Genomic DNA, 24811 nt, shown 5'->3' on the forward strand with positions numbered 1-24811 from the left:
TGAAGGGAAAGGCTCCCACACCCTCAGCAAGTGGCACTTACAGGTCAAACACGAGGTAGTGAAACCCTTCTTCAGAAATACTGTCATGGAGGCGTACTGCAAGAGAGGAGATGGGACAGACATTAACAGAGAAAACTTGGAAATCCTATTTGTCTCCTCCTTAGCAACCCCCCGCCCCATCCTGTCAGCCTTACTGGGCTCTCTCCTGAGAAGTGGCAGCGTGCCCAGCACTTCCCAACCCAAGGTTATGCAGCCATGGCGCAGAGACAACCAGACCCCAGGTCCAGCGCTCTGGTCGCCAGCTCGGACTGCCTCAGACATAGGCGAGAGAGAGAAGCTTCGTGGCTAAGACAGAGAAAAGCAGGAACCTTCCAGAGGGTCTGGCCCCAGAGAAGGTGGTCCTAGGATAGGATGAGTGACAGTGTAATGCACAGTGAGAAGCAGCTAGTGACACTCACCGCAGGGGGACAGAGAATGACAAGACCGGAGAGCCCGAGAGCCCTTTCAGAGGTGTAAATGGGAACAGAAGAACTGAAGGGAGAGGAAGAAGTGGGAGAGGGAGGGCCCACCAGGAAGGCATGTGGAGCGAGGCTGATGGATGGTGAACAGGGGAGGCAATGTGCAAAGTCAGGCAAAGACAACAATAATCATTATATCAAGTGCTTATTATGTGCCAGGCCTTGTGTCAGCCTCTTTGCGCACATCACTTATTCTACAGGCATTTACTAAGTGCCTACTATGTGCCAGACCCTGTGCTAGGTGGTTTAGACTTAGGAAGGACACAGTGTCTGCTTTCAAGGAGTCTATTATTCCTGACGACCACCATGAGATGAGTATTACTCCCGTTCTACAGATGAGAACACAGGAGGTACAGGGGCATGCTGTATCTTGCCAAAGGCCAAAGCTATGGTGGGTTAAGATGTGAATCCAGCTCTATCTGTCTCCAAAGACCGGTCTATACCACTGCTTCCCATAAGACATGTGGAGTGGCCCAACACCCAGGCAACAAAATAATGGAGCCTGGGAGAAAGATCATTCATGAATGTACCCACAACAGCATCACAGATGGGTCTGGGAGGCCACTACATGGAGCAGATTATGGCAACCCACCAACTGCAAGAGAAGGCTGGCGAGCAAAATCCCATTCCACTCCCCACCTCCAGAACTCTTGGGCAAAAAACCAACCCAATGTCTTCTGAGGTCTACTCTATAAGCTTCTGCCCACAAAGCCACCTCTGGGTTAAACGCCAAGCTCGGAGCATCACTCTAACGCAAACACAACTCGAAGCTTTGCCAGCTGTTCCCGTCCCTTCCCTCACCTGAACTCTCTCAATGGGAAACCCCTGTTCCAAAGGACTCCCTCTGTTTGACCTTCACTCCAACCCTCAGCAGTTTTAGGAGCACCTCACAGTGCACTTCAGGAACGGCCTGACAACCAACCAACCAGTGGAGTTCTTGGATACAAAAAAACACATCACCGTTTCTCTTCCTTGCCATGGCCCAGGCTGCCAACTGCCCCAAAGGACAGCTTCTATTTCCGGTGTCAGAGCGTTTTCTTGGGGCTGAGGCGCGTCCCTACATCCCCTCCCCACCAAAGCAAGATCAGCCAGAACATAAAACCCAGGCACTAAGCCATCACTAGAGCACCATGGTTTTCCTCACTTGACAAATGAGGACTCGGGCCTGCCAGGGTTTGAATCAGGACCTAACGACTGCTTACACTTCCTATTGCCTACCTTATTTGATCTGATCTGGTTACTCAACCCCAAATTCCATCCCAAACTCTGTATTTCTGTGATTTACCAATGGGATCAAAGGCAGGTGGTACATCTAAAATCGCCCTGTTCTCTCCTGTCCTCAGGCAAACAAGCTCCTGCTTCTCTAGGCCTACAGAAGTCAGAAGGAAGGAGCTACAGCCAGCTGCCGGCTTCCTTCCCACCCTAACCCAGGCGCGCTTATGGGAGCCCCCAAAGCCCTGCCACCCCCTCCTCACTGTGCTTCTCTGGTCTAAGGGTTGCATGCTGAGTCCTGCTGTGGCTGCTGCTCCCTTGCTTCCAAAAGGACTTTCCATTTAATTAGAAATTTGCTATTAAAAAGCATTAAAGTGTGTAATACAAATAATCCCCTGGAAATCAGCTGTCCCAGAAGCTAAAAACCAGCTTCTTTAGGGAGGTGACTAACAACAACAGGATGGTGAACTCATAGGACATCAGGCAGGGTGCTAACAACCACTGCTGGGGAGTCCTGCCACCCACCCTGCCTCCCCCAGACCCTTACCCCACCCCACCCCCAACAGAGCAGGGCTGAGAACGGAGCAGAAAGTGTAAGCACCCATGCCTGTGCCCAGACAGGGAGTCATTGGCACTTGCCCTTCTCCAGGAAGGCCACACACAGAGCTCAGGTGGGAAGAAGCTGGGAGGGGAATTAGGAGAGAAGCAGCAAAGGAAGACTCACCCTGCCAGGCCACCCAGCCCAGAGAATGAATGGCTTGGTGTGGGTGCCAGAGTAAGGCTCCCCCGAGACAAGGAGGGACAGGTGTGGAAGGCTCATATCTGAACAAGACTGCAATCATTTTTGTTATTTTCCATTTGTAAAGAAAATTAACAGGGAACTGAGAACAAGAGGAAAAACTTAACTGCACCCCTCTAAGTGCCCACCTAGCAGCTTCTTAATGATAATGATCCAAATTATAACTCAACACTCACTTGAGCTGTTTCTATGTGCTAGGTGCTGTGCTGAGTGCGTAATTTGCATGTTATTTTTTAAAATATGTTTTTATCGACATTTTTGGGGAGAGAGGAAGGGAGAGAGAGATAGAAACATCAATGTGAGAGAGAAACATAGATCAGCTGCCTCCTGCACACCCCCTACTGGGAATCAAGACCGCAACCTGGGCATGTCCCAGGCATGTGCCCAGACTGGGAATCGAACCAGGACCTCTCAGTCCATGGGACGACGCTCAATCCACTGAGCCACACCGATAGGCTACACATGTTATTTTATTGAACTCTCACATTAACTCTGTGGGATAAATACTTCTATTACCCCCATCTAACAGGAGAGGAAACTGAGGCTCCAAAGAAACTCACCCAAGGTCATACCAAGTGGCAGAGCTGAGACTTGAAGCCAAAAGAAACTGGTGTAAGATCCTTGATATTGTAGAACTGCCTGTTAGGGAGTCACTTTCTCCATCCTCTTAGGCAAAGGAGCTCCAACCTGTCCCCACTAGCCCTGGCCATTCTGATTCACTCATCAACGTCCATTCGGCACCTTCTCTGAAACAGGCTGTGCATGCCACGGTTCGGCTGTGAAGACAAGAAACCCAGCCCTCCCACTGTGGAGCTTCCAAGTGAATGAAGAAGACGGGCTTCGAACCAGGACTTACACAAATATGTAACTAGGCACTACTGTGCTGAGGGCTGTAAGGCAGAAGTAAAGGGTGCTATGGATGCGTGCAATAAAAATAATCTGACACCCAGCCCATTACACAGTAATGAGAGGGCGTGAAGGCCCAGGAGGGTCAGACAAGTCTATAGACAGGAAGACTGGGGAAAAGAGGATAAAGTATTACATTACAGCAATAAGCCTAATTATTGCTCTTTACAAACTGTGGAAGGACTCCCTGGCTGGTTTAGCTCAGCGGTTAGAGCATCGGCCTACAGACCAAAGGATCGCAGGTTAGATTCCCAGTCAAGGGCACATGCTTGGGTTATAGGTTCAATCACTGGCCCGGTCAGGGTCATTCAATGTGTCTCGTTCATATCAATGCTTCTCTCTCTCTCCCCCCACCTCCCCAATCTCTTCCATGCTATCTAAAAGTCAATGGAAAATATCATCGGATGAGGATTAAAAAAAATTGTGGAAGGAAGAACAGGCCAAAAACACCCAAATACTTTTACTTTTACTTGATGGTCATACCTTCAAGGACTGACAAAGCCACAACCCAAATATTGTGGCTATTTTCAATTCTTTAAAAACCACCCAACAATATGCCATATTTTAACTAACAAACCGTGGTCAAAAAGCACGGAGAAAGTGTCACTGTTAATGTCAGCAGCAAAAGCACAGTAGGAAGAGGTCCTATTGCCAGGGGCTGGTGGGGGACTGAGGATGCCCCCTAGAGTGGTAGATAGGGATTTAGGAGCTGTTCAGTCATGATCCAACATTTCCTTCTTTTTCTTTGCAACTATTCTTTTCCCCTTTTTATTGATTTTTGAGACAGAAGAAGGGAGAGGGGAAGAAAAAAACATCGATGAGAGAGAACATTGATTGGCTGCCTCCTGCATGCCCCCTTCCAACTGGGGATCTGGCCCACAACCTGGGCATGTGTCCTGACTGGGAATCGAACCGGTGACCGCTTGGTGCATGAGTTAATGCTCAATCACTGAGCCACACTGGCTTGACTTTGCAACTATTATTGCTATGCTTACTGGTAGCTGAATGGGCCCTGGGCCCAAAGAAGCCTAGCTTGAATACCTTGTGAAGTGAGTTAGGACTGCAGGTCTAGGAGAGATCACTTCTGGCAGTTGGAATCTGTTTTCATCTCCATTTATTTCCTAGGCCTCCTGTGCTTGCTGAACCTCACAACAACTCCACAAAGAGGCTCGAATGACAAAACAGGGAGGCATACAGGTGGGCAAAATAATGTGCCAAAAAGTCACAGCTACTAACCAGCAAATCCCTGATGCAAACCTGGACTTGACACCAAAGCCATAGACCTTTGTCTCTCCACATATGGTCCACAAACCAGCATCATGAGCATCACCTGGAGACACGAAGCTCAAGTCCACCCCAGACCTACTGAATCAGATCTGAATTTTGACACAATCCCTAGATCCAAGAGCACATAAAAGTTTGAGAAGCGCTGCTCTAAATCACAGGGCTACACTGTGATTAAAACTGCTGGGGCAGCTCAGCACGAAGGAAGACAGCGTTTATTCATCAGAGGAATTTAGAGCAGGGAGCAAGCAGATCACAGGTAGAGCACACTCCATTCAAACTTCAGACAATTAGCACTCCTGCTGTCTCCTCACAACTCCACACCTCTGGCCACTCTCCTAGGGTTGTTTTTGGTTCTGCAGTACACCTCATAACCAACTGGCTTTAAAAAAAAAATTAATAGACTTTATTTTTTAGAGTAATTTGGGTTCACAGCAAAACTGAGCAGACAGTACACGGAGCTCCCACATACCCTCTGTCCCCACATATGCACAGCCTCCCCTACTACCCACATCCCCCACCAGAGTGGTACAATTGTTATAACTGATGAACCTACACCGAGACATCATTATCACCCACAGTCCATAGTTTACATTAGGGTTCACTCTTCCAAAAGGCTTTTAACAGAATATCTATTAAGAGAATAAAGCTGGGGATGCCTGGCTCCTTGCACCAAATACCCTTCTGAGTCTGGCAGCAACCAGAGTTTGACCATAAGCTCTTTGCTCTCAGCTTCCTAAACTCTGCACCATCTAGGCTGGTCCACTTGCATCCCTGTGGGATGGAGTTAAGATAAGAGGCTGGAGCCAAAAGGGCCACAGCTCTGAAGGATGGAGCAGTGGAGACACGAGAGGAATAGTGAATTAGGAGGACAAAACTGCCTCCTCTCCTGCCACAAGCCAGGTCAGGATCCATGGCAACCCCCAGCCTCCTGGGCCCATAACTCTGCCACATCTCCAGGAGTCCTGGTTCCCACCGGAAGAAGCCAGACAGCCTGGCCAGCCAGCTCTCCCAGGACACAGTCCTGGCTCTCCCTTTCCTCTCCCTGCCCTTGATTCCACAATAGGGCCTTGGACCAATATCCCTCAGACTTGAGAGCAGTCATGAAATGAAAGCAGAGTTTTAGGCAATCAGATGCTAACAAAGTGAATATGACTGGCCTGGCCTCTCCTGGGTCTTGCTGTCTCCCTAAAAGAGCAGATGGCTAGGGTAGAGGGTCTCTCAGTCTGCCTTAATTCTGAGTTAGGGGCAGGCGGTACGAAGAAAGGGCTACCAAACCAAGTAAAGTCTAAAAAGTCAAAAAGTATATATTTAATTTATAGAAATATATATTTTTTAAAGGTTATAACTTTTTTCAGCTAGACTCCCATTTTTTGTCCTCTCTGGTTCACTTCATCCTGCCCTGACCATTCTGTGGTCAACCACAGCTGTGCTGCAGGTGATGCAGACATGGCTCTGCCTTCTGCCTCATCTCCCCTGCCCGTGTTCTCCTTCCTCCACGAGTATAATTCGTCACCGTTCTATGAACTGGTCACAAGAAGCGTATGGAAAGGAAGTTGCTGTCCTTAGACCCTGAGACCCGGAACTAGAAGAGCAAAATGCTTCTGTGCTTGTGGATGGCTTTAGTTACCCACAGGCTTTTTCTTCTTGCTCTAGAACTTCCAGGTCAAAGGTCACAAGCTCAGAGAGCCTACAAGCAACACACACGTGGTGCAAACATGAGCTAACAGGGAGCAGCAAGGCCAGTGGCCAGTGGGCCAAGGGGCCGCCACTGCCTAGCCCCAGCTGATTCTGGCCATGCACAGAAGTGGGTTCAGCAGAACCAAGCCTTCTGATGTGAAATCTCATTTTTTAATACTGACTGGCAAATAATAAAAATATTTTTAGACCACTGAGCCAGCCAAGCAAAATATGCCTGAATTTGTGACTGCCGTTCTAGGTGTTTCTGAGTCGTGTCTCTCCTGTACAAGGCAACAATGGTCCCCACGGTGTTTTCAGGTGTGAGTCTAACTTCAAGAGATCACCCAGGAGCCCCAGTAGTTCCAAGCCCAGGACCTGTCGGCTGAGAGGTGTTGGCTCTGTGGAACACACTGCACCAGGCAGAGCTGAGCACTGGCTATGCCAATCTGCTTTGGGTGTAATCCAAGCTGCTGATTGTGATCTATAAAGCCCTGCATGGTTGGGGTTCTGGTTACCTCGGAGCTGCTCCTCTCCCTTTGGGCTGGAGCGTGGCCGCAGCTCGCACATGTAATAGCTCACGTGAAGCATTCTAGCCCAAGACCTGGGAAGCCAGAGGCTGAGTAGCTCTTGAGGAAGCATCAAGCTTCAGCAAGTCGCCCCACAGGCCTAGCCGTCAGCAGAGTAGAGTGGGTGGCCTCTGGGGCACTGTGGGAGCCCCGATATTTAGGCCATGCCTGAGGAGCACTAAACACATGATTTTGTGATGACTCAGGGCTTTCAGGGAGAACCTAGGAGATGCTCGCTGTTCTGCCTCAAGTCAAGACGGGTTTCTGCTCAGATCCTGCAGCCAGCCTAGTTTCTGTCCTCCCTGCGAGAAGCACCAAACCAGGGCCAACGCTCTTGGCAAAGACCATTTCAGCTGAACAATGTAAAACTGAGCCAGAGTGGGTTGTGGCAGGCAAACCTCCTCAGGCTTTAGAACAACCAACAATGTGCTCTTGTCCCCCAAGTCAGGGTGGGAGCAGGGAGAAATCCTCTTCATTTTTTCTCCTTCCCCATCCCTGTGGCTCCTGCCATCCCTTCTCCAGAGAAGCCAGGCGGGTGGGCAGCTTGCTTTCTTGGCTCTGGGGATACAAACAGGAGCACCATGGAAACCCCCAGGGTGTGCACGACACTGCAACAGGAACAAAACTCTTTCAAGTCCAGAAACAAAATCCGGACCCTTTTATGATGGCCATGGAGGGCCCCTAGTGAGGGACGCGAGCAGGCTACTAGCCCAGAGCCTCAACACTGAGGACCTTGGACCTCAGCCCAAAGACAGTAGGAGCAGGGAAGAAAGGGACTGTGAAGCCTGTTCTGATATCTCACATCCCAGCACTGAGATGGCACTGCAGGCATGAAGACACCCAGGTCTCAAAGCTAGAATGCCCCCAAATTCTGAGCAGGGCACGCTGCTCTCCCACTTGGAAAAACAAGGCACCAGGCAAAGGCCCAGGTTAGAAGCAGTTCCAGATACAGAAGCAGCAGATCCCTATTCTCCATCCCTGCCACAAAACACCCAAGAAATACTTGTATACAAGTACACTTACCAATGTTTGGATGTTTCAAAAGTCGGCATATCCGGGCCTCACGTTCTAGTTTCTGGTGATCTAAAAGCAGAGGAGAAAAACCAGAAGTCATCAACCACACTTTCTTTTTGTGGCCACCTGGCTATTCACACCCCTTCAATTCTTAGGCACCAACAATGCTCTTGTTACAATTTGCTGAATTAATGCAGCAAGTCATAGCAATCCTGGAGATAGATATTATGACCACCTTTTCCAGATGAAGAAATGCCTATAAAAAGCACCCTAAGTCAGTGAGTAGCAGAGTCAGGATTTGAATCCAGGTCTTCAACTAAGCTCTGGTACTCTTTCCACTATCACAGGGATTTCACTGGACCAGGGTGTCCAAAATCTCTTTCTTGTTAGAAATACTAATAGTTAACTTTTATTGAGCACCTACTGCATAACCAGGCACTGTGCTAGGAGTTTTGCATTATATTCTCTACTTTAGTCTTCAGAGAAACCCTAAAACATAATGGTGCTAACAACAAAGATGATGATGATTTGAAAAAAATAAGAGGTAACATTTACTGAGAACTTACTTCTACATTAGACAGATACATCTTTTTTTTTTAATCCTCACAAAAGGATATGTTTTTATTGATTTTTTACAGAGAGGGGAAGAGGGAGAGAGAGAAGCATCAATCAGTTGCCTCCTGCACACACCCCAACTGGGGACGGAACCCACAACCCAGGCACAAGCCCTGATCAGGAATTGAACCCGTAACCTTTTGGTGCAGGGGATGTTGCTCCAACCCACTGAGCCACATTGGCCAGGCCTGGCAGATACATCTTTTAATTTATCCCTGTACAACTCTAATTTAGGTTAGTACTGTTTTACAGAAATCTTTTCCTCCCCAGGATCCTCTTGGCCGCCTACTGCTAGGGCACTCAGGCTCTGGGGGTACTCTACTTTGATTAAATGACCAGAATCCAAGATCCAAGTGAGCTGCACTGGTCAATTTCTTCCACAGGAAGGCAGAGCTCCAGGCAGTAGAGAGGATACTGCTACTCAAAGCCAAGGCGGCCTAGAAGCCCTTCCCATTCTATTCCCTAGTTATAATTGTGGAATCCTACCCAAAGTTACCTCCTTCACAAAGTGTTCCCATTCCTCTTAGTAGACATTACTTTCCACCCTATGACCACTGCCCCCCCCCACCTTCACTGAATCTCTTATAATTCTCACATCACCTATTATATCAATTATCTTTCAGTTACAAGCTCTTCAAGGGTGGGACCTTTCTTTTAATTTGTTGATTTTAGAGAGACAGGAAAAAAGAGCGAGAGAAACATCGACCTGTTGTTCCACTTATCTATGCATTCATTGGCTGCTTTTTGTAAGTGCCCTGACTGGGGATTGAACCCACAACCTCGGTGTATCAGGATGACCTTCTAACTAACTGAGTTACCTGGCCAGGGCAAGGGTTGGGACCTTTCTGAGTGGTGCTTTCTAGAATTCCTACCATAACAGGGGCTTAATACATGTTTATCAATAATATCAACAATAGTAGTAATAACTATCATTTACTATACGCCAGGCAGAGGCATGGACTATATTATTTCATCCTCACAGAAATCCTGTGAAGTAGGAGATCTGATTAGCTACATTACATTACAAATGAGGAAACTGAGGCTTAAATAGTAAAGTAACTGCCCAAGGTCACATAGGCAGTGGATACAGGTGATCTGAGCCTAGAACCCTCTTTCTTCATCACTATGCTGTGGTGACAGGATAAAGAAAAGTGCAAACATCAAGTAAATACTCCAGGCTTTGGGGGACACAGTCTAGGTCACCCCAACATCTCTAGGCCCAGGCAGATGCCTTCACATCACACCTGCCAAGTGATTCCTGCCTCCCTTGCCAGGGGCTTCTGTCCACCCCACCTCTACCTAAAAAGCAAAGAGCCTCTGTAAAGGCTCCTATGACCCTCACAACCCTCCGACTGGACAGGTGCTATGATGATGAAACTGAGGCCCAGAGAAGTTAAATAACTTGCCTGAGGTCCTATAGCAGGAAAGGGATAGAACTGAGATTCAAACTCAGGCCTGTCTGAGATAAAGTATTTTGAGATAAGGCAGGGATTACAGACTAGAAGGAATTCATATTTATTATTTCACCAACAGGCTTCATGTAAAACTTTCCCTCTAACAACAGCTCTACTTTGTGGAAGAAGGAGGTAGGGACAGATAGCGATTAGTTCCTGCTGCCCAGCTAATCCATCCCAGCTGCCCAAAGATCTGGGTCAGGCCTTCTTTCCCATCCTCGGGCTCGGCATGACCACTGACCAGGATGTAGCCAGAAGAACCCCAGGTAACCCCAAGCTCCATATCGCCCGGATCCCTCAGTCCCAGGGGCCCTCAGGTGAGGCAGTCAAGGAAGCCGTGATAGCCCCGCCCAGTGCAGGGGGCTCACTTCTTCCAGATCTGGCCAGGAGGATGCCAGGGCTAACCCACCTTCCTCCTGCCCCTGGACTTGGTTGGAGGTACCAAGCTAGTCAGCCCCAAAGCTGCAGACCTACCAGCCCTCTTTCTGACCACTTACCTCACCACCCTCCAACCCCCAACCCTCAAGCGTGGTTGCCTGGGCAGGTGTAGAACAGCATCTTACTATGCGGAGGTGGCAGCTGAGGGGAAGGCCCGGAAGATTAATGTTTATCTCCTCCCTTAAGTCTCTTACTGGCTAATGGTTACAGTCCCACAACAGCAACAGCACTAAAAATAAGGGTGCTCTAGCTTTATCAGTGACTCAGAATAGGAAGAGGAGAGACACAGATTCACGCTCCCAGCTCCTCGAAGGAGTTGCCCAGAATCCAGAGGGTCCGTGTTAATCACTTGGTTTGACCCTAACTCTGGGAGATGACCACCACCACCACCACCCCTACCACCCTGGTTCTGGGTGAAGCTTGTGTCTTCTCTAAACTCCGGGCTGTGCCTTGGTCCTTGCTCTGATTCTTAGCCATGCAGTCTTGCTGCTGACACATTAGTTTTGGAGTCAAACAGCCCCAGATTAAGTCCCAGGCTGCCATGTCAGGTGTTATTAAACCCATCTGAACCTCATTCATTCATTCAAAAAAGTATTTACTAAGGCCTGCTATGTGACAGGCACTGTTCTAGATGTTGGGGATATAGCAGTGAACAAACAGACAAAAATCCCTGTCCTTGTGGAGCTAATACTCTAGTGGGGCTGGGCTGGGGGAGGGACAGACAATAAGAACTGGATGGCATGGTCAATGCTGTGGCAAGTGCTATATAGAAACATAAAACAGGGAAGGGGGAGAGTGTATAGGGTGGGCAGGGAAAGCCTCAGCAAAAAGGTGGTGTTTGATTAGACCCAAAGGAGGTGAGACGGAGCCAGGCACATTATTTTGGGAAAAGTGTTCTCACTTCTAAAATGGAGACGGCGATTATCTGTGAATTAAATAAGATAATTGAGTAAGTGCTCAGCACGGTGCCTGGCACACACACAGAGCCTCCTTTCCAAGGGGCCAGTGATAAGATAGACAAGGCCTCCCAGACCTGGCTTTGAGGCCGTGGTTATACTAGAGACACAGAGAGTTGGACTAACTCTCCCTTAGCCTGGACAGGCACAGGCTACACAATACACCAACTGAGCCTTCAAACCGGCTCCATCAGCTGTCTGGAGGAGGGGTGTTCCTCCACCCACTGTGTCTACAGTCTGCAGGTGAAGGTTAGCAAAGGGCTCTCCCTTTGAAAGCGCACAGCCCAGAAGTGCCGTTGCCTGCAGGATCCCTGCTCTTCTTCGGCCTCAGCCTTGCTGGCTGTGGCGCCTGCCATCCAGCTCTGCTCAATGAGCCGTCCGGTTTCTGCCTACCACCCTCTCTGCCTCCTTCCACCTTGCACAGCTGGCCAGCACCCCAGCCTCTCCAGCTGTTGTCTCCTATCCCTTTCCTTTTCTGTCCTGTAGTCCCCCCCAGGACTGGTCCATGTCTGGGGCTCCACCCCAGCAGCAACAGGACTGAGGTACAAATATGGTTTGTAGAGCATCTTTCCCAACTGCAAGGGCTGTCCCAGCTGAACACAGCATCCTCAATCCTGAAAGGGACAAGGCCACTGAACTGTTTTGGTCCACAATGGTTAGTCCAGGCCCTGGCTCAACAACCCAAGGTAATAACACCCCAGCCGTTCTTGTCACAAAGTGGCCTTTTTCCTTGACACACACCTCCTTCCAGTGGCCACTGAGCTTACTGTTCCTAGGGAACAGCTTACACCTTCCAAGGCTGACCTTCCCACCCACCTTTCCACCAGGCTTGTCCCCCCCCACCACACACACAGCCCAGCCCCCCCTTCCTGTTTGACAACAGCCACTTCCCGCTTTTGCACAGGGCCACTTCCTGCCTGCCTGTGTGCTACTGCCATGGAGAGACCCACCCCTGCCGGCCTTCAGCCCGGTTCCAACCACAGCCCTCTGCAAGGTTTTCCCCCTCAAGAGCAGAGGTGACAACAGGAGCAGAAAGCAGAAGCAGCTGTTATCAGGGACCAGCTTCAGGCCTCCCCAGCAGCTCACCCAGGGCAGAGTCAGGCCCCACAACCAAAAGGTCCCTGGAGGCCTTGCCTCTTCCGCCTTCTGCCCAAGCACTTCACAACTTGGTCCCGCGCTCCACAAAGACAGGTACCCTTCACAAAAAGGGCAGCAAGGAGTGATGAGATGTGTCAAGGGAAGCAGAAAAGAGAAAGCAGACAGGGAGGAAACAGCATGCAGCAAAGGCGTGCAGAACCCTAGAACTGTCTCGCCTGGGACTCCCTGGGACCCCAGGAGAGAAGCCGACTCCACAGGCACTTTCCTTCCCCCACAGGACAGGGGCCAGGGAGGGCTGGCCACTGTTTCTCCACAGCCCTGCAGGGACATGCCCGCTGATTTAGTGACATTTCTCTAAAACCACAAATGCCAGCACTAGCTTCAAATAAGATTCTGCTGCCACCTAACCATACAATCTCCTGTATGCAGGAAAGGACACAGAGCCCTAACTCTGGCTATGAGGATCATCCTCAATCCAATCTCAATGACAACTTGACTTTTCAAAGGGTATTTCAAAGGTTTGTGCCTGTGGCCCTAACCTGATTGTGAGACGCTTTCTAAAGCCCCAGCAATTTCAGCTGCTCAATATGGGGTCCTCTCTCCTCCTTCAGCAGGAGAGGCCCTGTCTAGCCCCCAAAGGTATCACTCTGAGAAGTAGAAACACGGCACTATAGGGATTTGGTGTCATGATCCATTTTCTCCTGCTACTTATAAACAGCCCCTGGCCTTGGGCACTGACCGTGGGAATCCCAAGCCACAATCCCATTGACCTCACCCTGACACTGTGATGCCACACCCCTTCCTCTTTGATTCTCACCACAAAGGTGCAAAGAGTCTCCAATTAAAAGCAAAGTCCATCTACCAAATAAGAGCAGGGGGCATGGCTTTTATTTCCTTCACACCCACACACCCGGGAACCAGATGAGGGCTGTGAATACAGCAGGACAGGGCCTGGCATGTGCCACGTGAACACCACGTGAACACCACGGCTCTGTCCTTTAAACTGGCATCCTCCCCTTCTCTTCAGTCCGAACTCAAGCTGTTTTAAGCAAGCAACACAAAGACCTGACGTCCCACTTTGCTGTAACTAAGGAGGCAAAGGAGAGAGATGCCAAGAAGTGCCCCACAGCAAGTCACCCAAACCAGCTTGGACAGAGGAAGTCCCCATGGGGTCACTAGCAAGCCCCAAGAAGGCAAGGTTCTGCCTCTGAACACTCTCAAGCCAAAACAGGGTCAGCCACTGAGGTTCTCCAAGCCCCCAGCAAGGCTCTGGGTGCCTGCAGCCTTTGCCCACTGTTTTGGTGACATTTTCTTCATGGTAACCAGCCCCAAGTAAAACATCCCAGGAAGCAGCCCCTAAAAATAGCTCCTCCCAGGGCAGCAGCAAGCGGGGGGAGGGGAAAGAAAGGGAGGAGAAAAGAGGGGAGCAGATGGGAAGCTGCTGGGGCCCAGGAAATAGAGATGGTGCTAGGGGGAGTGGCTGGAACTCCCCCCACCACAGAGGGGTCTGTGCCCAGAGAGGTGGGTACAGACAAGAGCAAGGCCTCAGCCAGCAGAACGAAGAGATTTGTTCCACTGGACTTAGGGCTCTGGGACTCAATGGAGAGGTGTGGAAGGGATATATCAGGATTCATTACAGGAACAAAATACCCAGAATCTGTGTTTTAAAGGGAGGAATCAAGGGGTAAGTGAGGACCATAGCACTTGAGTATGCTGGGGTCTGAACACTGGCAAAATCATTGGCATACCTATGGCTCAAAACAAACAAAACTTTTGTGCCTTGGTTTCCCTACTGGCCCTGGGGCAGATGTGTCTGGCCGTGGGAAGGTGAGGAAGGGCCTCTGCTGAGAGGCACTCAAGAGGTGCAAAGTGCCCATCTCCTCCTGTCACCACCCTTTTGGCACCCATGGGATCAGGCCCTTGTCGGCCTGCCAAGGCTGTCCAGAGAGTAGCAGGCAAAGGGATGGGGGCAGGAGCCCGTCACACCCACCCTCTCCTTCCCTGTCTTCAGCCTCAGCAGAGAAGAGGGTCAGCCGCTCACTTCTAGGGTTTCAGCACAACCTTGAAGCTTGGAGCACAGCTTCTGACAAGGGACCAGAGCAAGCAGCTGGAAGAAAGCAGGGGCCTCTCCTATGGGGTGAGACCACCTTCAAACCTCCATCCCCCACCCCATGATGGTAACACTCAAAGTCACTCTGGGAAGGTGGATGGGAGGGCAGGGTGACGGGCCAGTGTTGTACAAGCTAAGTCACACAGCTCACAGCATGACTGTATGAAACTGGCCCAGCATAAGCCTTGGCACAGAGAAGGGACCTCCAGGCTGCTTCCTAATCCACTTGGGAGGAAGAGTCAGAGAGCTCAGTCACTTACAGGATGTCCATTTCTCTGTCAACAAAAAATGACCTGCTTTATCCTTAGGAGGAAAGCATGGTTTCGTGTACAACCTCCTTAAATGCTTCCTCAAGTTCCAGAGCCCCAGTGTCCTAGTGCTGCATAGATTTCTCTTCCTACCCCCCACCCCCATTGTTGCTTCACCCTCCCCTCACTTCACCCAGATCCTTAACAGGAGAGTCTCACTCGGAGATACCACAGGGGACACAAATGTCATGGGGGCTACTCAGGCCAACACTAAGGGGGTGGGGACTCTTAGCTGGCACCACCCAGGGGGATCCTATTTCAGTCCCCAGGGCCAGCTGGACCCAGGAAGGGACAGCCTTTGCCCTTCTGGTGGCCAACATACCACAACCCCAGCCACTCAGCTTGCCATAGCCTTGAACACAAACTGACACCCCAATATGGGAGCTCAGAAAGAGGCCCCAAATCACAGAACAGCCCATGTGCACAGAAGGCCACATACCAGGAGAGATGCTACCTGGAGAAGGCTGGGTTAACGTGTGGTCTGGTAAATCTCAGAAAACATGGCAAGAGCAATTGTCACTGCTGTTGCTGATTTTAGATGGCATTTCTAAAGCACGGCTCAGGGACCACCTGCATGTAGATTCTGGAACCCCACCCCAGACCCCCAGAAGCAGAATCTCTGTGGATAGAGCCCAGGAATCTGCATTTTAACCAGTACTTGAAGTGATCCTTATACACATTAAAATCGAAAATCCCTGCTTTGAGAAGTTCCAACATTGCCCTAGACAGCCATTAGGCCATTAACGATGGAATCATCAGCTACACTCTTTCTACATCTCCCACACGCATTATGCCCCAAGCACAGGCCTTTTTTTTTCTCTTCTTTTTCTTTATTGATATTAGAGAGAGAGAGGAAGAGAGAAGAGGAGAGATAGAAACATCGATGAGAGAGAACATCGATTGGCCACCTCCTGCATGCCCCCCACTGGAGATTAAGCCCACAACCTGGGCATGTGCCCTGACCGGGAATCAAATTGGCGATCTCTTGGTGCGTGGGTCAATGCTCAACCACTGAGCCACACTGGCTGGTCCCAAGCACAGGTCTTTAATCTTATCTTTCTTCTCCCTACAGCTATGTCAGGCCTACAGGCTGGCTCCATGGAGCAGAAAGGGGAACCTGAGCCAGTACCAGGGTATAAGGGTTCTAGCAACTTGGCTAAGAGGTTCCTGAGAGCCAAAGCCAAAAGGCAACCGTGATGAGTTATATAGTCCTCTTAATCTATTCATTCAACATGTAGATGCTCTGTATCAGGTACTTTGCAAGACCCTGCCCACACAGAAGTAAAAAATCAGATATGGTTCCTACCCTTACCTCTCAGGTCCTCAGGAAGAGGAAAGCTTTTGTTTAGATTGAGCTTCAAAGAAATGTCTTCACATAGGGTATACAGACTAAATAAATAAATATAGCAAGTGCTGTTACAGATTTCAAATATTGCTCCTGGTAGCATCTCTTAGTAAGGCCAAATATCCATCATAGTAAACGCAATTGGAATGCAGATAAATGGTCCAAATACAGAGGTTTCTTATGATGCTAACTGTCCCAAGAATAAATCCTCAACTACGTAGAAGAAAGAAGAGACCATTTGCCCTTCAACACAGCAATATGGGGCAACGTTTTGGATGTAAGCAAGAGAGCAGGATATAAAATGTTATGCACCACGAGGTGAAAATCTATATGCATATGAATAAAGATAAGAAGGGAATATGAAGATTTAAAAATAAAAAAAGACATAAGGGCTCAGGCTCCTTGAGGGAGGGGTGCTCTTAAATCTTAAAATAACGACTTATCATTGCCATCACCTGGCCCACTAGCTCCTGCATCCAAGCCTATTTTAAATGCCTCCTTCAGCCTAGCAGAGAGCTAAGCTTGGAACTATGGGTTCCCTTAAGAACCCCAACTCCACACCTATTGCTATTCCAAAGCAAATGGAGTGACATTTTGTGACTTTCAGTGACTTTAGGTAGACAGGCCACAGTCAAAGACAGTGTTCAATGCATAGCCACACGAACTCCCTACCTTGCAACCCAGCCACCAATGTGGGCCTGAGGCTGCAATGACAAAAAACACAGAGCAAAAGAAGGATTCCATCCAGATCCCACCCCTCATAAGACCAGGTGATCACTCCTGTGTTTGCTGGACCACCTCATCATGAATGCCAAGGAGAAGCAGCTCGATACCCTCTTTCTTTCCTTTTGGTTTGCCGCACGGGGAATCACAAACCAGAAAGAAAACAGGCAGGGAGACTCAGAAAACATAGCAAGACCCTTCAGACCCTTATGGATGACCCTGGTGGACCCACCACATTCCCAAACACAGAAATCCAACACCTGCAGAGCCCTAGACAGACAGACAGGGACGAATGAAACCCAGCCCCAGGCTGCTGCACCTTTATAAAATATACAGCGTAAACTGAGAGGCTGCAGGAAGCCACGGACTTCACTCCCTAACCCCATGGGCACCAGCCTAGTGGGCCCCTAGCCCAACCCTCTCCAGGAGCTCACATCCCCACGCCCACACCTACAGCACAGCCCATGGCTTGCTCCCTCCATCTCCAAGGCAACACCCTCCCACTCTCCCACCTCCAAACAGTATTGGCACTTACATATTCCTGACCCCTTTTGTTGGCATCTGTGCCTATCAGCCAGAAGTAGGCCTCTGTCCCAAAGTTAACCTGGCACACAAACCATACAACAGAGCCCCAGTCTTGGCATAACCATCTCAAGAGAGGGGGAGTTGCTGTCTGAAGCATATGATCTTACACAAAAATTTTCTTCGTAAGAAAAAAAAAAAAATCAAAGAGAAATCAAACCTCACCCAGTTTGGGCAGGGAAAGAATGATTATCAGTTGGGAAAGACAAGACAAGGTTGAGAGGAGGTGAGGATGGGAAAAAGACATTACATAGGTCAGAGAAGTTCGGGAGGGTAGGCAGGCAGCTCCACAAAGTCACCTCACCAGCTATCCCCACACCCCAAAGTTGGGCTCCCACTTATCTTTCCATCCCTCACCCCTGGGTCAGAGGACACGGGTGAGATGAGGAAAAGCAAAGCACGACATGATTAACTGGAGACTCCAGCCCCATTTCTGATGCACCTGTATGGACACAGGAAGGTAAGCACTCAGACTGTCATCTCTGCCTGCACCCTGTATCCTTGGCCAGAGGATGTCTGCCAAAGAGCCCGGCCCACCGAGTTGCACCCCCGCCCCACACCTCAGGAGAGGAGTGCATGTGACTGCCCACATATCTCTATGGTAACCTTCGCTTCCAATTCAAGGTACCCAGAGAGAAAGAAAACAAACAAATAAGTCAACTTTATAGCCAATGTAGAGGAAGAACAAGACAAGCTCTGCTAGTGGGGATGGAGAAAGGCCCTCCAAGCCAGGAGGCAGACACCCTGCTAAATAGGTCCCAGAACAACTGTCAACATGACAGAAAACCACTGTCATCTCTGTGGAATTTTATAGTTTCTCCAATGCTTAGGGACATCTATTTTATCTCTTACCTCAGAGATGCCTGGGTCATTACTAGCTATAGCCTAGTCTTCCTCTGTCTTCCCCCAGGCATCTGTCCTAGCTCCTAATGTATTTATGGCATCCTATTGCCCAGCCCTAGTTCCCTTCCCTGAATCCTATAAAATTTGTCCCCCTGCTGCACCCTGCAGCCCTTGATGACCCAACCCATCCACATACCTCTGTACTCACCAGACCTGTTCACAGAGCACTTCACGCATTGCTGAGTCTATACCTATCAGATGAGGTGAGTCTGGCAAGCACCCAATACAAGGTTCAGGGAGTGTAGGTTCAAGGTGTGAAAGACAGGACCTGACCCTCCTGGCTTCAGATACACCTAGGCACTAAGGAGGATCTCACAAGTCAGGCTCCAAGACCTGGCCCCTCATAATCCTCAGACCCTGAGGCAATACTGCTCCCACTCAGACTAGGCCATTGAGAATTCCAGACCATGAGGCATCACCCTCCACCCTAGACAGACTGCATCTGCTGCTGCACCACCAACTTTGTAATTTGATAAAAAAAAGCAATCAAGTTCATCTGGCAGGATTTGTTCCCAGAAGCCCTTGCCAGTAGCAGCCTCCTCTGATGTTTACAGATTCCCTTCCCTTGGGAGTCTGTTCCACCGCCTGGTGGGCAGGGGGAGGCTGGATTTGTTAGAGCTGTTCACTTAACTGCATTTGCAACCTAAGTCAACCACTGGGGCACAGAGACCAGGACAGGCCTGGAGTGGCTACCACTGCCCCAAACATAGAAACTCCAAATGCCCCAAATTAAGAGCTCTCTATTCCAGGCCACCCGCCATTCCCAATATCCTCCCTCTCCATAAAAACCAAGCACCCTTGAGCCTTCAGGGACTGCTCCTCCCTGTAGCTACCTAATCTCTTACATCGTCTTCACTCTTTTCTACCTGAGAACTTCTGGTTTCCCATGTATCTCCTTTCCTGGCTTCAAAGTCCACCCACCCTGAAATCTCAACTCTTTTCCAAGTGCTAAAATGCACAACACCCAATTCCTAGAGCATCTTCAGAAGAAGCCATAACCCTTGGAGGCACCCTAGGGAGAGGCCAAGCTGGTGAACACTCACCCCGGGCAGACAACTTCTTGGTATTGATGATTTTTGCTGCGTACTCCTGCGTGGAGGTTTTCTTCACACACCTGCGGACCACAGAGAAAGCACCCCTGGAGGGAGAAGGGGGAAAGAACTGGGACACCAGAGCACAGCAGAGTGACAGACATGCTTCAGGTCTGAGGACAGGGATGCTCCCATCAACCTTTAGTCAAAAATCACATACACTCCAGAACAGTGACCATCACTATCCAACATGGGGCAAAAGGATGTGGCCACTGCAGGACACTGAACAGATGTGTGTGGAGGATCTCCCACATCTAGTCACTGGGCAAAGCAACAGCCCCAACCTCAGGCTGTACATCAGGAGCTGGTGGGCGATGTTTAAAACACACACCTGCTGCATCACAAGACAGCCCTGCAGTCTGGCCAAGAGAACCAGAGAAGGGAACAGAGACCCTGCCCTTCTCTCAGCACGAATGGTTGAAGGTAGGGGAAGGAGAAATTAGAAAGAAGATATAATCCCCTGAGAGAGAAATCTCCCTCAACCATGGGGAAAGGTGAGGAAAGTGAGGCTCAAATCTCCCACAACCATCTTCAGCCCACTTCATCCCGCAGCATCCCGGTCAACTGACAGCACGGGAAGAGGGGATCCGGTTGTGGGTCTCAGATACCAATAGCTCCCCTTCCCCATGAAATTTTCCTCTACTCTCCCCCTCCCAAAAGGGAACTCGCACTCTCCAGCTCTGGAAACGTCTAGGGGGGCGGCAGGGCGGGGGCTGCAGTGGCCGGGCTCGGCGCCGCGGATGGGGGTGGCGGGACGGGGCTGCTGCAGCGGCCAGCTCGGTGCGGAGGGGAGGGGGATGCTGCGGCTGCGGCGCGCGGCTCCCGGGACCACTGCAGGGATGGGGGGAGGGGATGGGGGTACTGCAGCACAGCCCAGCAGCCGGGCTGGGATCCTGGAAGCGGCACTAGCGGGGGGCGGGGCCAGGCACCAAACATCCCCCCACACCAGGGCACCGCAGCGGGGTTGGAGCTGCAGGGCCAAGAGGGTCCTGAGTGCCAGGCGCGTGGGACAAGGACAGGGTGCTCTGTGAGCTCCTGCACAGGGTGGGGAGGGGACGGTGAGCTGGTGGGGTCAGGATGAGGGGCGCCTGAAGGGTGAGGAAGGGGCGGGGCTGGAGGGCGCCCAGGAGCGGTCCGGGGGCTGCAGTCTCCGCGGCAGCGCGGGGTGCAGCAGCCCGGGCAGCTGCTGCAGGGAGCGGAGGGGGCTGCGGGACCGGGAGCTGGAGGCGAGGGGGCCCCGGAGGCGGCGGGCGGGAAAGGCTGGGGGTGGGGCGGGCCGAGGGGGCGCTGCAGCGACCGGTGCAGGGCCGGGGGGGCGGGGCGAGGAGCCGCATAGCGCCCGGGCGGCGAGGGCAGGGTTGGGGGCCGCGGCGGCGGCGGGTGGCCGTACTTGCCGAGCTCCTCAAAGAGCTGGTAGTCGTCGGTGAAGCGGGTGCAGGTGGCGGTGGTGGCCATGCTGGCGGGCGGGCGGACGCAGCGGTGCAGCCCGCGCCGACGTCGGTGCACAGTCACCGCCGCCCGGCCGAGGGAGCAAGAGGAGGAGACGGGGCTGAGCCCGGCAGCACCGCGAGACTTTACCGGGGAGAGCGAAGGAGGGAGTGACACCCCCGCGCCCGCCCGCCCCGCCCCCAGCCCCGCCGGCCCCCCGCCCGGCCCCGGACCGCCTCCGGGGAGGGGCCTCCGGCTGCCGGCCCCGCCCCGCCCCGGGAGCCGCCCGTGTTGGGCCGGGCGCGCAGGGGAGCGGAGAGGAGGGGTTCCCAGCACCCGGCCACCGGGAGGGAACGGAAAGGTTTGCGATCTATGGGCTCATCTCTAGGCGGACCCTGCGAGGGCTCGGAGTGTGCGTGCGAATGTGTGTGCGTTGTGTTGGGAGTGTGTAGGAATCTAGACCACCGAGCTCTCTAGCGGGTCCCCACACACGGGTCCTAAGCCCCCAGCCCAGTTCGCAACGATGTGGGAGAAGGCCAAGGTCAAAAAGCCGGTGTCAGACTGCACACTCGGGAAGCGCCCCAGCTTGTGCAGAACCAGTCCTCAGCAGCCTTCCCTCGGGAAGCTGACAGTCTAGACTTGTGTAAGTAAGCACCGGGGCCATTATTAGATAAAACCCTTCAGGCACAGTTTGTTCAGGGAGACCAGCCGGGGCCAAGGATGCAGGTGGAACTCTGCCTTACTACATGCCAATCTGAAAGATGAGAGACGTTCTTTCTCAGGCCGGTAATGAAAGGGATGAAATGGAAACTATTAAAAAAGGTTATGTGCTGTGTGGGCTAGAAGAGCAAGTGGAGGAAGGAGAAAATGCCCCATTTTCTTGCAGGACACCCTGTATTTTCATTTTATGGCACTCGTCACGTTTTGTAATGATATGTTTACCGGTATGAGAGGCAGCAGAGCTAGAGCAAGGTTATCTAAAGAGTGAACTCGGGTCAGATTGCCTGGCTTTGACTTCTGGGCAACTCACTGAGCAGCTCTGTGATGTTGGGAAAGTCACTTAATCTTTCCAAACTTCAGGTACATTATCTGAAAACTGGGAAGAATAATAGTATCTACCTCACGGGGTTGTGAGTATTAAATGGGCTAAGTCACACAAAGCACTTAGAATAGTACCAGGCTCCTAATTAGGACAGTGTTAGCTGTAATTATTTGTTTAATATTTGTCTCCCCACTTAATTGTAAGCTCCCATAGGATAGGGTCTCTGCCTCCTTTGTTCATCATTGTATGTACACTCAGCCCCAGACCCTTAGTAATATTTGTGGAATGAACTCCTTGGGGCCCTGGCAGAGGCAGTTACCATCCCTTCCTCAGTCCCCACTGTCAGAAGATGGTAGGACCCAGGCACATAACTGTCAAGGTAGAGGAGAAACTGGCTGGGCAGGTTCCTGACCTGCCTGGACCTCTATATTCCAAGTCAGGGACCAGCCCCAAATGGGCAGGCGGAGCTCAGCCAACTGCTGCAGCTCAGTCTTGATTACAGCAGGATGCCCACTGGGAGTCAGGCCTCCGTTGTCAGCAGGCTGGCTTGCCTGAAGAAGGCAGCTGAGAGGCTGAGAGTCCTCCCAGCCTCCCAGGTCACCTCCCTGAGGGGGTAGGTGGAGCAAAACTTCCAGGGAGTGCTCCTCTCCTATGCTTATCCAACAGCCTTGGGAGCTACCACTGGGGATTGCCCAGTGGGGGATGATTAAGAGAATAAGAGAGGAAAACATTAACAGATTGTCTGGGAGGAGGGCAGAAAAAGCCAAGGAGGAAAGGGTTGAGGTGACAGAACACCATGCCCCACCCCTCCCCAGGGCAACAGGAAGTAAGGTGCTGAGGAGTAAGGCCACTTCCTATCTCAAACCAGGGTGAGAGTCTGGTTCCAAGTCCCAGCATGGGGCAGTGAGCTTGTATACATGGGAATGACAATAAGTCTTGAGTTTCTGTCATTTACCTCAAAGGCAGAGTGACAGCTCTGCAGTCCAGAAATAGGGGTTGCATATTAGTTAATCATCAATAAGCTTTCCCCAAGCACTCAAGGCGACTTGGTTCCTGACCCCCAGGTACTGAAACTTTATATTCATGATCATAAGGTGGAGTGAGGAGACAGAGAGGTCAGAACAAGCACAAACACAGACTCAGGGCTACCCGGGAGTCCCTTAGGGTATCCCAGGGGAAACTGTAAAACAGGACTATATCCCTGACCTTTCTTATGTGCCCACTGTGAAGGGGATATCTTCCCAGCTTAGAGTGAGGGCACTATGCTAGGTGTTTCAGGGTAACCACATAAAGCACTTTACATTGAGTTTCTGGGCAAAAGGAAGAGTGATAAGAAAAATATTGGGATGAAGTCTCAGGGATGCCTCACAGTACTGAGTAAGTGGAGCCAGCATCTTTTCAACAAAATTTATAAACTGCCTACTATGTACTTGGCACTGCCTCTTTGTGAAACATTCAAATAAGGTGGAAAATAAGAATTTCCACAATTATAAGGAAACTCAAATTATTTTCTCCTTTTTTCTTTCTAGGTGTACCTCACTTCTTCCTCCTTCCCTCACTACCTCTCTCCACATCTCAGACGCTGACGTGGCTGCAGTGACAATTTGGGGTTTATATATACCTTTGTGTGCACACAAACACACACCCTTCTTGGTCCCCCTTGCTGTAGCACCCACACAACCTCCAGCTACCCCACAGCAATTAGAGGGAAGATACATTTAAATAATAACAAGTTCACTAGCTCCCTGCACATCAGTATCTATGGCAACCTCATGGGGTCCGGGAGCTGCACTGTTCCGGTTGCAGCCTGTCCCCTGGGCAGCGCCAGCACTCAGTCCATACCCACAGAGCCGGGAACTGGGAATTACACAGGAAATAGATGCCCTGATAATCACCCGAGGGCCCCACTGGGTGGGACCCTCCGTCATTCTGTTGATCTTTCTCTTTGAAGGCTCTGAAAATTACACCATGGGACTAACCCTGAATGAGAGAAGCTTCCCTCCTTAATTTTAGAATGCAATTTTTAGAGTATAAAGGTACTTATTCTTCAGACCTGAGGAAAATGAACAGTTGAAAGTGAAGTATTTAAATGCAAAAGGGCTGATAATCTTGGAAACAAGGAATAGTTACCTTCTTATTAAGGGATGTTGGAAAATAAATTTGAAGAGAATTGTCTTACACCCATGAAGAGTTTTCAATCCATAGTCCATATGCCCCAGTAGCAGCTGCTCAGTACACACACACACACACACACACACACCATATACGATTTTATTGGAGGAAAGAGTCCCTGGCTAGAAAAAAGTCCCTGAGAGAAGTTTGAAACTCATTGGACCAGTGATTTCTGTGGTCCCCTCCAACTCTAAAATTCTATGACTAATTTTGAAGAATTAGGGGTGATGAGGTCATGGCCTCTCTCCAAGGACTCAGAAAAGTATTTGTGGTGAGGTATTTGAAACTAGTGAGAAAATGTTATAATGGGGATGGAAAAGAGAAGGAAAGGCAAATGAAAACATTTAAATAAGCCATTCCCAAACTTAGGAGGGGGTGAGGGATGCCCCGGCTCTCCCCTGGAAGGCACATCAAATCACAACCATGTGCATAAAAGATGATACACCCCATCCCCAGTGAAAACTACTCCCAATGGAACCATGTTGTCTAACCCCTGCTGTGTCTATAAGTTGAAAAAAAAAAAGATTAAGAACCACAGATGAAATCAATGACTAAAGTATTTCTTCT

General features: G+C 50.5%; 1 protein-coding gene across 10 annotated transcripts in view; it reads right to left on the bottom strand.

The window, feature by feature from the left end:
* CAMK2G (calcium/calmodulin dependent protein kinase II gamma) overlaps positions 1–21172 on the bottom strand; it is a 59579-nt gene extending 38407 nt beyond the window's left edge. For 7 of the 10 annotated variants that reach the window (XM_036265240.1, XM_036265236.1, XM_036265233.1 and 4 more), the window contains exons 1-4: positions 20993–21145; positions 19555–19649; positions 7989–8048; positions 42–96 (exon numbers count right to left, since the gene is read on the bottom strand). In XM_036265240.1, coding sequence (XP_036121133.1) covers positions 42–96; positions 7989–8048; positions 19555–19649; positions 20993–21057 — 275 coding nt within the window. In that variant the 5' untranslated portion in view covers positions 21058–21145. Of the gene's footprint in view, positions 1–41; positions 97–7988; positions 8049–19554; positions 19650–20992 lie in introns of all 10 variants that reach the window. The other 3 variants (XM_036265235.1, XM_036265231.1, XM_036265238.1) reach the window with 2 other exon arrangements.
* Between the last annotated feature and the right edge of the window lie 3639 nt (positions 21173–24811).

The sequence above is a fragment of the Molossus molossus genome, unplaced genomic scaffold (genome assembly GCF_014108415.1).
Source record: "Molossus molossus isolate mMolMol1 unplaced genomic scaffold, mMolMol1.p scaffold_m16_p_17, whole genome shotgun sequence".
Taxonomy (NCBI): Eukaryota; Metazoa; Chordata; class Mammalia; order Chiroptera; family Molossidae; genus Molossus; species Molossus molossus.